Raw genomic sequence first — 15924 nt, 5'->3', positions numbered from 1 at the left:
ACTTATTTGTCATGTCCTTGTTTACCGCAGTTGCTTGTTATTAATACTAGGATAGACTGTACTAACGGAGACAAATTACTTGTGTGTTCTACCTACTAGGCCAATAATACAGAAGAAGATGAGGGCCAATGAAGAAAAAAAAAACAAGGTTGGCAAGATTCTCACTTTTATCTCAGAATTCTCACTTTAAAGTCAGAATTCTGAGATAAAAGTGAGAATCTTGCCAACCTGTTTTTTTTTCTTCACTGGCCCTAATCCTCTTCCGTACAATAAAGATGATTCTGATTTTAATATCGGATAAAACGACACTCATCCCAACACAAATCTAAATTAAATATGTGGATATATGTATATTTTTTATAAACCGGAAATGTGTTGCACAAACTCATTGGCTCTTGGCAAATACAGCACAGAAACATCGTACTCTGATTGGCCTTGCTCCACTCTTACCAGCCTCCAATTTCTTTCTTGAAATGTCTTGTGCTTGCTTCACATAATCCCATTGGCTTTTAGCAGTGACGTCAAATAGATACCACACTCTGATTGGCTTTGACTGGCGACGAAAGGGTCCAATTCCTTCCCGTTTGGAATGTCACTTTTAGAGGGAAGAAAAAAACCTCATCAGCTATTTCCTTCTTCTTTCTCACAAGTATTTTCTTTTTTTATTTTTAACACAACCAGCCAGCCTGGTATGTTGAGCTATAAAAGCCACACAGAGGAAATAAATGTTCGTGTCAGCGTAGTGGTGTGAAGTGTATGTGTGCGTGAGCGTCCTCTGCGGGGAGTTGCTTGCTGTGGTCCCTTTCGAACCGCTGAACCGGGCCATCGACCACCGACAATCTACGGCCAAACGGTAAAACGCCCCCATTTTCGTTTTTTTCCCTTCAGCCAGGGACTGGCTAGCTAGATTAACCAATCGGGGTTTCTTTCCCCTAGGGTCTCATTTCAGTTACAGTGGTTTCTCTTCTCCGCGGTGCGTTCAAAGTTCCTCCGTTTTTCGGTCGGATCATGTGTGCGCATCGCCTCCGAGTTGCGTTCGCTCGCATCTATGCGTTTGTAATGCTCCGTTAACTACGGCGGATGGCAGTGTTCTTCCCGGTAGGTTAATAATTGACGCGGGGTGCGTATCTTAAAAAACAAAAGCGACGGGAAATCGGCGCAATAATGAGGTCGTAAAATCCAAAGGTGGGGCGTTGGCATTGAAGGGGAGGAGGAGTGAGGAAGGGGGGGGGGGGGGGGGAGACCTGGGTAGAGGTCAGGAGTCACAACCAGGACTTGTGACGTGATTTATGTCGGGGGTGGAGGTGGGGGTGTTAAAGGATAAATAACGACTTTTGTGGGACTACATTTCATTTGGCGACTAGCCAGTGAGATAAGTGCGAACGTGTCCCAGTTTTTGCTCCTTGGATGAGATGTCCTATGATCTGGAGCTGCGCTGGTGATTGGACCTTCACCGCATGAATGGACAGTCAGCACTCAGCCCAGGAACGTTTACTGTGTCGCGGATGACACTGTGGAATTAACCGGCAATTATTACAAGCTTGTATTCGTTTTTTGCATCTTACAGTATTTTCTGACCAATTTGAACATGGCCCTTTATGTGGCAGGTAAGAAGATGAAAGAGACAAGTTTTGTACTTTGATTCTTCAAAGTAGACTTATTTTGTGGATTCGACAAAACTATTTTACCGTTTCTGATGATCCTCGATTGAAGCAAATTTGCATTTAGAATATGCATCGTTGTTTAGTTTTGTTAAAAACATGACACTGGTCCCCACCAAATTTGATTCAAAGAAGGCTTTATGTGCCCAATGTGTTTTTGATGCTGATTTAAAAGAAAAATAACTTTTTCTTTTCTTCTCGCACAACATGCTTTTTACTTATATATTTTACATTTGACCATGTTATAATTTATAGCTATGACATTTGAGGATAATAATCCACCTGCTGCTGAACATAACCCCTAATTCATATATATTACATGTTATATTGTTATTATAATATTGTTATGAAAACTGATGTGCCAGAGGGGAAAACATATCTTTAAGATCACAGCCAAGAAAAGTCATAATTTGGCACTTTGTAGATCAATGTGAGGAACCGCAGCCAAAGCAAAGAGTTGAGTTTCTGTCTCTGTCGTTTGATCTTATGTTGATGATTTTTTTCGTGGTCCATTTAAAATATGAGAAGAGACAAATTGGCGCCATTTCCAAAAGTACTGAGAATGCCTCATAGCACCTCTTTCACACCTCTAGCAGAAGATTATGCCAGTATGCGCCTGTGGATTCCACACAGTGCCAATTACACATTAGACAAAGACATGCATTCAAACATTCCCTTGCTAAGGAATTGGCAAAATAATAATAATAATAATAAATATTTGCCAGTGGCTTTCAAACAGAACCGAGCAAAGAAAGTCACTATTTCACACAGAGAGCATGTAAACTTTTGCATTTATTTGCCCGTAGCTTTCACAGAACCCAGCGAGAGAAAAAAAGGCCAAATTATCTAAAAAAAAATGCAACCATGAATACTTGATTATTCTCTCTTTCACGCAGAGAACCCACAAAGCCACCACATCAGAGCCAGAGCAGAATGAATAAAATTATTCACCTTATTGCACCTTTCTTCTTCTACTATTCTCCACGCATACACGGCACCACACAGCCCCTACGAGGCCAACATGCGCACAGCCATAATGACCGTTATTTGTATTTTATTTGAATATATTCTTGTTTTACTTTCTTCCTCATTTATTTTCTGGCTCCTTCAAGTTATATTTCAAGTTTTGGTCGTTGAATAAATACTGAGTTATGAGATCAAGTGAATAATCATTTTTAGTCATCGTAATTTCAATGTTAAAAAATTATTTTTTTTTTCCCCATAACCGCCAAGCCCTATGCAATTCCCACAAAGAATGCAGAATGAGGAGCCTCTTTCACACACAAGATTCTGAAACACTGCAGCACAAGCCCCGAAGTCTGCTTTTTATAATCAGAACTAAAACGGAAGTCTATTGTTCCTCGAATGAAGACCAACTGCAAAGTGTCTTACTTCCCCCTAACTGCGCCAGAACCGGATGTCATGACATCCCGCTTGTCACTTCAACCCCTGACATTTTGTTTCCTGTTTAGGTTTTCTTTTTTTTTTTTTTTAATTTTGGAATGTGCTTCTGTAGGTGATAAAGCTGTAGGTTTTGGCGCACGTCAGAGACAGTCGAGCCAATATTTATTTTCCTGTGCCTTTCACATGCAAGCCAGCAAAGTGTGATCTTATCGCATCTGTCGGTTTCCACGACTTCCAGAGTCATGCTAGACCCGACGCTTGGCAAGTTGGCGTTGTGCTCGGTGATGTCAGTCAGTATGTTTTGCAAAAGCAGCTGCTGTTCCTTGGAAATGAGCCACAAAGTCTCATGTGGAGAGTTTCCGTGCTGCCAGAGAAAGCCAAACGTCATCCCGCAATCATATAATTAGATGACGTGAACATCGGGAGGATCGAGTGGGACCTTGAAAATACTTAGTGGACACTTCCTATCATGTCTCTCGATGTGTATGTGTTACAAAGTAATATTGTTCGGTGTTTTGACGATGTTTCTTCCAAATGTGTTCTCACACGTGTGAAATGGTTCATTCACGAGTCTCGTGAGTCATTCTTCCCCAAAAGCCAATGATGTTCTCCCACGAATTTGATCGGAAGAACGCAAGGATGTTTCTGCCAAAAGCGACACTAGCATCTTGTTTCCAGATGCTAGTTGTTTTTTTTTTGGGGGGGGGGGGCTGCGTTGTTGTACTGGATCACATCTGTGTCACTCGCGGTTTGTAGACATCAGACATGAGGAGAGTTTGAAGGCCCAAGTTTTGACTGACTCCTGATGCATGTTCTCACGGGAAATTTGATTTCTGGATTGTTGCTTGAACTGCAAATCGTGAGTTTTGACCACAATTTTTCCAGGAAATGTTGGGGCAAATAAATATCTTTCTGAGGCAGATTCTTTTCATAAATTTTGAAGGAAAGTTTGAATTCCAATTTTGCTCTTGCTAGTGACACCAGCAAGACCAGCACATAAACACAACAAAGCCATGCCAGTCTATGCGGTTTTTTGTTTTTGTTTTGTTTTTTGAGCCAGGTTCCTTTCTTCTCAAGGGCCTCTAACGTGGTCGATGTGGCTAATTAGCAGCTAGCTAGCTGTTACCTATTGTCTGCTAGTCGAGATTAGCAGGTGGAGCAGAGATTAGCTTGTGGAGCTAGCGGAGGTTAGCCTCTTTCCATGTCAATATTATATGATAAATCAGACTGTGTTGAGGATCAGACCGTGCATATACTTATAACGTTAAAACGTGAAATTTCTGATTTTAAAATGTGGTACGTTTGGCTTGACCGTTGGGCATAACAACACAAAGTAATTCTTGTTCAGGTCGTTGGCGGAGTACTTTGACGCCTCAAAATGCTGAATATTGCCCCAGTTGATAATTGCCTGTCGTTAGTACACAGGGCCACTTTCGAATAATGCCATTCTTATCACATTGCCTTTGCTTTTTATTGAAAGAAATAAAATCGAACTCAGGGATTTTATTTTAAAGCCATATACCCAGCTCTTGTTGAAAAAAATATTTTCTAGATTTTTGAGGCTTTTTTTCCAGAAAATGTTGGTTTAACTCCTAATATTTAGACTTTTGAGTTACCGTATATTTTTACAGATAATTTTGGTTCAACTCCAACTATTTTAACGTTAAGGGTGTGTGATTCCAGAGATTTTATGTAGGAATTGTGTCTGTTGTGTTCTATTGTGATTGGTTACTTTGTAACTATGAGAGAAAAATCGTGTGCAGCTGGTACAGAGAGAACACCGAGTACGTAGTCGGCATTTACATGTCAGAATGTTTCACTCGGACGTGTTTGGCTTGTTCAATTTCTCGTCGAATACGAGCAGCTAACTTTCACGCTAACTTTGAACTCTCCCCGTCTATGTGCAGATCTGAGGAAAGGAATGCTCAACGGAGGGATGTCTCATTTCCAGGAAATGATGCGGCAGCAGCTGGAGAGCTCCATACACAGCGAGATGGAGAAGCTTCTGGGCACCACGGCGGGCGCAGAGAGAGAGGTAACATCTACACTTCGCGGCCCCATCTTTTTCACTCTCACCGAGCATCTGGTTGCGATTTGGAGGGCGGAGGGGGTTGCCGGGAAAACACAAGAGTGACACATACTGTGCTGCGGTGCCAATGAGGGTTCCGCCTGCTTACAAACACATACTAAAAGCATGTGTGTGCAGGGTGGAGGGGGGCACACAAGGGACAACGTGAGTGAGGTCTGTGTTAGTTATTTAGTCGCTTCCGAAACGATGTTATACACTACAGCGAATCAGAGTTTATCGCGGATAATACATTCCAGCCTCACTCGCGATAGGTGAAAATATGCAAAATGTTTGAAGCTTTGCCACATTCTCACATTCTGCACTCCAGTGTGTTTACTTTTCACTGGCTGGCCATTAGCCGGTCTACGTTTTGAGTCGCTCTAGGCGTCGATTGTGGCCATGCAGATAGTGTAGGAACATATTTTTTGTTTCGTTTTGATTTGATTATTATTTTTTTTATTTTTATTTTTTTAATGAAGCGATTGAAAGTTCATTGGCGGCTGTGTCTATCCTCGACCCCCAATGAGCAATGATAGGCTACTTTAAATTAGCTAACCACTGTTTATGACATTAAAAGGATTGGGGGATCATACTACGGTGTATTTAGGGTTTAAACTATTAATATAGGCAAGTCTAAACATTTGTGGGTGGGGCATGAACTATTTGCAAATTTTTGGAAGCCATTAAATTTTTTTTTTCCCCTATTCATGTACAAACACACCGTGGATTCCCTTCTGTTATTCTGATTTTCAGCAGCACGTCAGCTCTCCGGTTTCGGTTGGGTGTGTTTATTAAGTCATGCAGAGGTTGAGCCTCTTAAATGAAACAAACACTCCACCTGGATACGACTACAATACACCAGCATACTATTTTAATAATAAGGAATAATAATCCTGAGAGATGAGATCCTCCTCCTTTGGTTCACACGCAGACTTTATCAGCATCAAGTGCTTCTAAACAGTCCACGCTGAGCTATTTTATCTTCAATCTCTTATCGGTGGGAAAAGTACAGCCACTTGCAATCTTGTGTGTGATCCAATGGCCCGAAAAGGAATTTATTACCTCTTGCAAGGGTTTGTTTAGCCCGTATAGTTGCCCAACAACTCCTGAATCTGTCATTTTTTTGTGTATTTTTATCCAGTGGAATCAAGGATATGATCATCAACAATGCTAACACCAATTAAACGTTAAATGTGGTTTTCAGATGATCTGATTGGGGGGGGGGCACTGAATGTGAGCTGTGCATGTATATGAAGAACTCCTGCACATGTTGCAAGAACTCCTGATAACTTCTGCTAACAACCCAGGCTAACCCTGCTTACTGCCTAAGCTTACTAAATATGAATTCGGTGTGTTTCAGGCATGCAAGAAAGACTTTGAGGGCTTCAGAAATCTCTTCCACAGATTCCTCCAGGTTAAGGGTCCATCGGTTGAGTGGATCAAGATACAGCGACCACCCGAGGACTCTGTGAGTTGGACTTCCATCACTCTTCGTGTTTTTAAAAACGGTCACAAAACACACACTGATAAAGCCCCAAACCAAGCAGTCTTGAAACGTTTGATGTCAGGATTGAACTTTGGAGGATCACAGTCCGCGTTGCTCAACGCACACAAACACGTTAAAGAAAGTTGACTTCCCTGCTATTTGCAGTCATAACCACTGAACGTGTCTTGTGTGTCACCAATTATGTAATGTTAGGACGTGGATGTACTGCGTACAAATATGCCAATTTTCATGTCTTGTCAAAAATTGATGCCATTTGTTCAACATACCATTTTTATGCGCTAGTAACTAATTAACTCATTCACTCCCAATGACGTTTTTAAACGTCTTTTCAGACTTGGTCTAGAATTGGCTGGTACTGAATGAGTTAAAGGTTGAAATATAGCTCGACAACAAATCTTTTTATTATCGTCTACACCTGAGTAGTCTGAGAAGTATCAAACTTCCGCCTCCTCCTCACTTTGCAGGAGCCAGGCAGCTTTATGTCGCCTCAAGACTGCAAAATCGGAACTTTTTTTTTTTAAAAGACAATAATGAGTGACGGTGTTTCAGTCGAGTAAGCCTGTTTTATATCACTTCAATGATGCTGTGTGTGGCAATTCAAGCAGGGTGGCTTTTATTTTTTTTAGGAGTTCATTTAGAGAGGCGAGGATTCCGACTGACAGCGACAATGTGGGCCTGTCATAATCTACTTGAGTAGTCAGCATGTTGGAATAGCGGTTAGCCTCCCAGTCAGGAAAATGGATGGATGGATATCCTCCTGTGTGCAGTGGTTTTAATGTCTATAGACGGCGGTAAATTCCGAATTACACATCGCTGAAGCTTTCGACTGACATCCATGGATCGCTGTACTGTATTTATCATTCAGTCATGAATCGCCCGCAGTTGTATTTGCAGCAAACTTGCCACCGCGTTAATGATTCACGGCCCTACCGGCCCAAATTGGGGTTCACCAGCGGAACGGTAAATTGTTTATGGGGTGTGCAGACCTTCTGTCTCGCTGCTCTTTTACAAAACGTCCTCAGTGGCTTGCCACAAACGCACAAAGCCTGCTCTGTCTTTGCCTCCTCACACTGTAACCATCCAAAAACTCCATTGCCAATCCCCCCCTCCACTGCCTCTCAGTACGCCTTCTCTTCTTTTCACCATATGTGACACAGAAGAGGTGTGCAGAGATATCGTGGCGTAACAAAGAGGAAATTGGAGATGGAGATTAACAGGATTAAAAAAAAAATGACAGTGATGCGTGCTAATGAGACACAGTGGTGGTTTAAGAGAGGGCAGCACGAATAACCCATCGGAGGAAAGCTTCGGTTTTCTTACATTTACGTAATTCCATTGACGTCTTGAGACAAATCTATTAACCCTTTCGTGCAACCTGCAACCTGAGAACATGATCAGCTGTGCTCTATTATGGTGAGTGGTACACGTGCATGTAAACCAGAAGGAGCAGCCCACATCCATTGAATTGAAGCAAAATTTGTGACAAAAACAGTTTGTTTGTTTTTTTAAATTGTATTAAATGAGATCATAACTGCATTCGTGGGTATGTTATAAAAAAAACACGATCGAGTGCCATTTTTCTTTTTAAAAAAACATATTGCAGTGTATTTGTGTGTGTGAGGTTGGAACAGATTAATGACATTTCCATTCATTTTAATGGCAAAAAATAATTTGAGTTACTACGGTGCATGAACGTATTAAAACTTTCATCTCAAGGCGCCACTGTTATCGTCTCGGTTTTAAACAGCACATCAAGATCAACGACACCGAGTTTAGTGCACTTCCTTCCTCCATCGAGCTGATAAATACAATTTTATTTGTGTAAACACAATCCCCTCCTATTACATCAGCACCACAAACATTCTTGTTGAATTGTCACGCCGAATGCTAAATGCCCGTTGGCCGCTGAGCGATCATGTGGGGAGGGAAGCCGCGGCCCCGGGTGGGAATCCCGTCTGAAACCGCAACTGGTAATAATTACGCTGCGCGGTGGTTTACTTCTTAAAATGCTTTACCGACACGTATTAGTGCAGGCAGCTACGGAGCGTTAAAGTATTGATGTGCACCGCAGCGAAGATAACATTTTGAGCCTGATGCGCTTTGTTTATGTTATCTACTTTGGAGGCAGAGTCTTGTGTTTTTAACCTCATCCACTTTGAAAGAGGAAGGAGAGGTCACTGTTGTGGTGTGCTAGCAGGAAGATTGCACACCCGCACACTCACAATATTAATTTCAATGTCACTCCTGTCCTATCGATAAATAATACGACGCACTTTGGTGTTTAATGAGCGGTCAACAATACGAGCAGACCAGCTCAGGCCACATGCACAAACAAAAAGATGAAACCCAACAATTTAAAAGGGGCTTAAATAGATCACGCTCACACTCCTAAAGACACAAACCTCACAAGCGGCACTAAAAATCATCCCCTAAAGACCCACGAGGCACATTTACTCATGTGACGCCATTTGCTACGTGCGTCCAGATCCAACCGTATGACAAGATCGCGGCGCGAGGCCTTCCGGATGGCGTTGCCGACAGCCTGAACAAGCTGGTAGTGGTGAAGCTGAACGGAGGTCTCGGCACCAGCATGGGCTGCAAGGGCCCCAAGAGCCTGATCAGCGTGCGCAACGAGAACACCTTCTTGGACCTCACCGTGCAGCAGATAGAGGTAAGAGCAAACACGGTCAACACCGTCCCGCTGCCATTTTTGGCTTGAATCGCATTTCAAGGCAGACTATGGAAAGAAACTCTCCAGAACTGTAACCATGACTTCAGATGGGCTTGGCAGGAAGTGATGGCATGTTTGTGTCAGCTCCGTCTACGCTTGGCTTACTTGTTATGATGACGTGTTCCTCCACATGCCTGCGTGGTTCGAGTTACACGGTTCCCTTTTTTTTTTGTACTCTCCGGTGGCGCAATTGAGACATGGCAGCCTAAAAAGGACAACAAAAAACCATGAACAAAACATAAAGCTCGGTTATGAACGGTATTGAATTTCTGCGAATGCCTTTTGGAGCCACAAACCGGTTGCATTCGCCATCCACTGCCACTGTAAATATTTATTTCTTTCCCAAAGGAAGAACATGAATCCTTACATTGTGAGGAGTGTCTTATCTAAATTACAGCAATACCTGGTGATGCCATATGACTTTTTTTTTTTATAGCAAATAAGACCGAGATACAAATCAAACAAGAACAGCTGCCATGTTTTAGCACAAAGCTACGTCATCGTGATCACGCGGCTGCTCCAAAATGGTCAAAATGGCACTGGCCAGGGTCACGACATTATTTTGATTATATTTGATTTTGGCTCCCCCCCCCAAAAATTTCAGGTCATCAGATGCCAATGATTTGGTGTTGTTTTTTTCAGGATTATTTTATGTATTTATTTATTTCAGTGCTCTATAAATCCATTCGAGTTGAGATTTGAATGGAGATTATCATGTAACTATTCTATTAGTGTGTACAAGGTTAGGTATTGGTGTAAATCAGGATTATTTTATTGATCTATATGTTTTGCTTCATCTAATATTGGACATTGCGTGTCAGTTTAATGAGTGGTGGGTTTCATTTAAATGTCGCACAGTAAAATCTAATTATACTACTTTATGGCTAAATCGAAAATTGATTATCATGTAATATTCAATTATCGGTGTAAACAAGATTAGGTATTGGTGTATATCTTCGACGACATTGAATCTGGTCTAAATAAGCCTCAGTCAAAATCATTACAGACGGTGGTCAGTGGAGTTACTACAGTTCAAACCTAAAAATCTGATAGTTATTCTTTTGGAATATGCAAGCATTAACCCTTTCACGCACCCCGTCACCTGACGACATGAAAAGCTGTCCACCGTCGTAACCGCTGACCCTGAAAAAGTTCAAAGTCAAAGTTGAGTGCAGCCCATACAGTGCAGTGCTTGGGGCCATCATTTGATCCAACTCCTTTTCACGTACAATGAGTTCAATTGGACGTCCTCGGGTTCGTTACCCTATAGGCCTGTACTGTGTGTGTAAACACAGTGAGGGGAGGCGCACTACCGCGGGCCAGATGGGGAGAAGAAGGATCTGTCGGTTCTATGGCAAACATTGGACACCATGTGCTGTTTGGTAATTCAATAAATCGCCTGCATGCAGCAGTTTAGGCCAGGTGAAAAAGAATCAACCTTATATTTGTCTCACTCCTGTGTACAGTCCTTGTGTAATTCCGTTAATATTTGGTCAGCGTGTGCCTAAATGTGAACGACTGAGGTTGCGTTTTGGAAGGTTCCTGTGGGACGCCGCAAGCCCCCCCCCGCCCACCAGTACACTGCTCTCTTGTGTCCCAATCACTGAGCCCCAGTTTTGCTCAGCTCAGCCCCGATCGCATTACCTCCAGTCCCGCAAGCAACCTGTTGCTCGAGAAAATAAGAGACCATTCACACACACACACGCACACATATCATCATCTCTTTTCGGAACCACCGCATTTACTTTTGACTCCACTGTGGAGGAAGCGTGTTTAGGGTTGAAATAAAATGAATACAAATTAAATGCAGCACAATTCAGTTGTATTTAACTTTATGGCTCGACACATTTCCAATTCATCTTTAAGCGCCATTTCATTAGACAAATAATTTTAGGTACAGCGCCTCTCGTTGCAGCGTGGAAAGCCCCTCGACAACCCGGTGGGTTATATTCCAACAACCGCAGCCTTTACGCAGGATTTTTTTTAGTTGGTACTTTGTGTAAAGCGTTTGAGAACTACTTTGCTGAAGTGTCAGAGTGGTTAGGTAATAATTTGCCTCGCTTTGTCTTCTTCTCCCCAAGGGCTAGCCAGTGTCAATACGACACAAGTTGTAATTGTTTGCAGTGTATTATGATTCATGTACGAGTGTGTGTTTGAACATCCTGAAGTGAGAACAAGACTTTTCCCAGCAGGTGTGGCATGTTTTTTTTCTTTTTATTCTGTTCTTCATGGCCGAAGGCAAATTGTCAATCTGGTTAATGAATAGCAAATGTTTTGTCCTGCTGGCAAATAAAATTTAAAAAAAAGAACCCAAGTCACTCCCTTTTTTTTCTCTCAGTTTGGACATTGCACCAGATGACCTTATTTCTGGATTGCCGCGATAATGACACATTTCTCTAATATTTATGTATTATATTTTATCATTTTAGTTTTTTTTTTTTATGATTCAGCTGGCTTTCTGGTATTTATGCATTTTCAGGTCAGATATTTGAGTGGTTGGCGAATGTTTTTGCATCACCGCACTGATCATACTGGATATTTTCTAATCTTTTTTTATTTATCATCCAGTATTTTTGTAGACATTTAGAATGTATTATGTAATATTTCTGTATTTTAACAAATATTTTCCAATAGTATTGTGACGTTTGTCTCATATCTTTTGGTTATTTTCTGATATTTTGGCCAATGATTTTATATTATTTTTAATTTAGGAACATTTAAATAATATATATCTTTTTGTAGCAGTGGTGTATTTTTTGAGGAATACTTTTTTTTGGGAGGGGCTATGAATGCTTTATGAATTTGTGTTCCATATCTTTTATTTTCCAATATTTGTTTAGTATTTTTTTTCAAGTATTGTTTTAAGACTTCAATTATTCTTTTTTAAGTCGTGAGTATTTTGTTTCGTATATTTTGCGAGTATTTTGGCGAAGGATTTTGTGTTCTTTTCAGCGACTTGTGTATTTTTCAGGTCATTTTTTTGTATTTTTGAACACTCTTCACACATTCCAATTTCCCAGCTCCCCTGTTTTACATATAATTATGATTTCATTATTATACATTTCTGATCCCCAATATCAGAAGAACTGTGTAAGGTGTAAGAAAAGCACCCCTCACTCCCCCCCCCCCCCCCAAGTTTTCGTATGATGTCATCATTAATATGTCACTGCTTGCCCTTATGATAAATTGAAGGAGCATTTTTTGTGCTTGCCACGCAGCACCTGAATAAGACGTACAACACGAACGTGCCTCTGGTACTCATGAACTCCTTCAACACGGACGAGGACACGAAGAAGATCTTGCAGAAGTACACGCATCACCGCGTCAAGATCCACACCTTCAACCAGAGCAGGTAAAAGCTCTCATAGTGTCACTAATCCAAATGCATGCTGCAACAAATAGTTCAAATGGAGTTTGGGGGGTCAGGACTTTGGAAGTGATTCGGAGATGGACATCAAAGACACGGAACGTCCGACCATCTCAGAGCATCGGGCCGGAATAAATCCTCCCTTTTAAAATCTCTCCCCGTGTTTTATTTGATGCTCACCGGACAGGACGCAGATCCGTTTGATCTCTCTTTGATCTCGGTTCAATCCGCTTTTGACGTTCTCAGAGATGTCTCTGTTCCCTTCTCAGGTATCCTCGGATCAACAAAGAGTCGCTGTTGCCCGTGTCCACCTGCCTGAGCACGACGGGCCAGAACGCAGAGGGCTGGTACCCGCCGGGCCACGGCGACATCTACGCCAGCTTCTACAACTCGGGCCTGCTGGAGCAACTGATTGCCGAGGGCAAGGAGTACATCTTTGTGTCCAACATCGACAACCTGGGAGCCACCGTGGACCTGCACATCCTCAACCACCTGGTGGGACGACACAACGGCAAGCGATGCGAGTTCGTCATGGAGGTGACGGACAAGACGCGCGCTGATGTCAAGGTGGGGCGCTGCCAGAGTCGCGTCAAATGGCCTTCAGGTGGCGCTAGTAGGGCGCCGAAATTGCTGGAAGTCATTTGTGGAGGGAAAAAAAATGACTTGCAGGGCGGCACGCTGATCGAGTATGAGGGCAAACTGCGCTTGCTGGAGATCGCTCAGGTGCCCAAAGCCCACGTGGACGAGTTCAAGTCGGTGTCCAAGTTTAAGATCTTCAACACCAACAACCTTTGGATCTCGCTGGCTGCCATCAAGAGACTGCAGGAGCAGAAGGCCATGGACATGGAGATCATTGTCAACACCAAGGTGAGACATAATGCACTCATTGTCGAGTGCATTCTTCCAGGGCTCCCTTTCATTGTCAGCTTCCATTGTTAGCCTCTAACATTGGCTTCATTGCTCAAGTATGTTAGCTTCAATATTACTTTTATCATAGCTTACAACATTGGCTTAATTGTTCCCTCTAACATTAGCTTTCAAACTTAGCTTCAACATTAGCTTCCCATGTTAGCTTTCAGTGTTAACCTAGCTTTCAATGCTAGCTTCAGCTTTAACTTCTAATATTAGCTTCCGATGTTTTCTTTCAATGTTTGTTTCAGTCAGCTTCCAATGTTAGCTATAATTTTAGCTTTCAATGGCCGTCCTGGTAGTTGGCTTCGTTGAAGATCATTAGATTGCAACATTAGCTTTCGGTAAGTTTCCATAGTTTTAAATGTTAATATATGAAATTAGCTTTCAACATTACCACCATTGTTAGCTTTTAATGTTAGTTGGTTTCTAAAGTTAGCTTTCAACTGTTACCGAGAACGTTACTGCCAAGGAAGACAAACATTTGCTTCTGATTACCTTCCAGCGTTAGCTTTCAATATTTGCTTGCATTCCAATGTGAGCTTCAAGGTTAGCTTCTGAAGCTGCTTTACAGCGTCACCTCTAATGTCAGAACGAAGGAGGCCAATGTTAGCTTTTGATGTTAACTCCTGATTTTAGCTCCCAAAATTATCTGCCAACTTTTTTCACCCTGCTATCAACCTCTTCGCAAAGAGCACAAAGAGCCCAACGCAACGCAACACACATCTTTCAGTTTAGATCCGACAGAAAAATGGTGAATGCCGAATGGACATGTATTGCCTGTAACGGTTTCCTGTCTGGCTCTTGTGCAGACACTGGATGGGGGTCAGAACGTGATCCAGCTGGAGACGGCGGTGGGCGCAGCCATCAAGTGCTTCGACAACGCTATGGGCATCAACGTGCCCCGCAGCCGCTTTCTGCCCGTCAAGACCACCTCGGACCTCCTGCTGGTCATGTCCAACCTGTACAGCCTGGACGCCGGCTCGCTCACCATGAGCCCCCGCCGGGAGTTCCCCACAACACCGCACGTCAAACTGGGGAGCTCCTTCACCAAAGTACGGCGCTACAAATGGTGTAGTGGAGTTTGGGGGTTTGGGTTTACATAAATGTCAGTTTCCAATTAGGTTTCAAACTTAGCTGTAAGACAAATTCAGTACTCTCAAGTGTCAATGTTGATGGCTGTCACTGTGATGTGTTTCCCTGCATTCAGGTCCAGGAGTACCTGACCCGCTTCGAGAGCATCCCTGACATGCTGGAGCTGGACCATCTGACCGTCTCCGGTGACGTGACCTTCGGCAAGAACGTCTCGCTTAAGGTAAAGCGCCTCACGAGCGTCATTTGGGCAACAGTCAAGCTTGCTTGAGAGGAAGGAGGAAGCAAACTGACTTGTTGCAGCAATGGGCTGTCACACAGCGTCACACAAGCACAGATTTGATGCGCTGTTGTCGTGTGTATCCCGGCAGGGCACGGTGATCATCATCGCCAACCACGGGGATCGCATCGACATCCCGGCAGGCTCCATGCTGGAGAACAAGATCGTGTCGGGAAACCTGCGCATCCTCGACCATTGAGACCACATCCTCTGTCGTGCGGACCACGCCCACGCCAGTCATGTAACCCTGCCGCCCCATGGACATATGACCCGCCTGCCTGGCTTCACTATGTGACCTGTTTATTATTTTTTTAACGAGACGCTGCCCCCTGCTGGCTGATAAAAGAAACTCACAGCTCTAATGTGAATACAGTACAGTATAACATAGTGTACAATGATTCTATAGTAGCATATTAACAAAGACTTAAGTCATCTGACTGAAATGAAGTTGAAAGCCTTACCTACTGTTCGTTTGTGTCATCATAACACAACATTGAGCATTATTATTTCATTCTTTGTGTTGTCAATCATCAAGATGCCAAACGTGTGCGCACGCGCGCGCACGCGCGCGCACACACACACACACACACACACACACACACACACACACACTTAGAGTGAGACAGACGATAGCAATAAGTGTTGAAGTATGACTGAGGTCCGATTAAAGTGCAATATCATACACTAAACTATGGCTGTGAGGAATTCTTTAATGGGATAGGGTTTTAAATAAGAATTTGTTGTTGGTTTTTTTTAACTGAGGATTGGGTCTCAAACTAAGATTTCAAACCAGTTTTAGGATATGTCAAGCCTGGGTTCGGGTTCCAAGTCAAGGTTCAGGTTTTGAGTCAGGGCAATGAAGTAAAAATTCAGTTTCAAGCCAGGTTGCTTTAAACAAAGGTTAG

General features: G+C 42.7%; 1 protein-coding gene across 3 annotated transcripts; it reads left to right on the top strand.

The window, feature by feature from the left end:
* The first annotated feature begins 318 nt into the window (after positions 1–318).
* Positions 319–15708, top strand: ugp2b (UDP-glucose pyrophosphorylase 2b). Of its 3 annotated transcripts, none has more exons than XM_086122671.1 (10): positions 319–853; positions 4973–5100; positions 6494–6601; positions 9126–9311; positions 12590–12723; positions 13008–13305; positions 13408–13605; positions 14460–14702; positions 14858–14962; positions 15111–15708. In XM_086122671.1, exons 2-10 carry the CDS (start codon positions 4987–4989, stop codon positions 15216–15218), a joined length of 1494 nt encoding a protein of 497 aa, XP_085978797.1. In that variant the 5' UTR covers positions 319–853; positions 4973–4986; the 3' UTR covers positions 15219–15708. The 3 variants fall into 3 exon arrangements, with proteins under 3 accessions (XP_085978797.1, XP_085978798.1, XP_085978796.1); XM_086122672.1 differs by lacking the exon at positions 319–853 and adding an exon at positions 959–1098; XM_086122670.1 differs by lacking the exon at positions 319–853 and adding an exon at positions 1266–1607.
* Positions 15709–15924: the final 216 nt, after the last annotated feature.

This window comes from Hippocampus guttulatus, chromosome 10 (genome assembly GCF_054856545.1).
Source record: "Hippocampus guttulatus isolate MCC_2025c chromosome 10, RoL_Hgut_1.0, whole genome shotgun sequence".
NCBI classification, from domain to species: Eukaryota; Metazoa; Chordata; class Actinopteri; order Syngnathiformes; family Syngnathidae; genus Hippocampus; species Hippocampus guttulatus.
This window is presented reverse-complemented; position numbering and strand designations above follow the sequence as displayed.

Bases quoted from the DNA above. Each gene is read 5' to 3' on its own strand.
- ugp2b (XM_086122670.1), top strand. The intron at 9,312-12,589 runs GTAAGAGCAAAC...CTTGCCACGCAG, and splicing joins TCACCGTGCAGCAGATAGAG to CACCTGAATAAGACGTACAA. The intron at 13,306-13,407 runs GTGGGGCGCTGC...AATGACTTGCAG, and splicing joins AGACGCGCGCTGATGTCAAG to GGCGGCACGCTGATCGAGTA.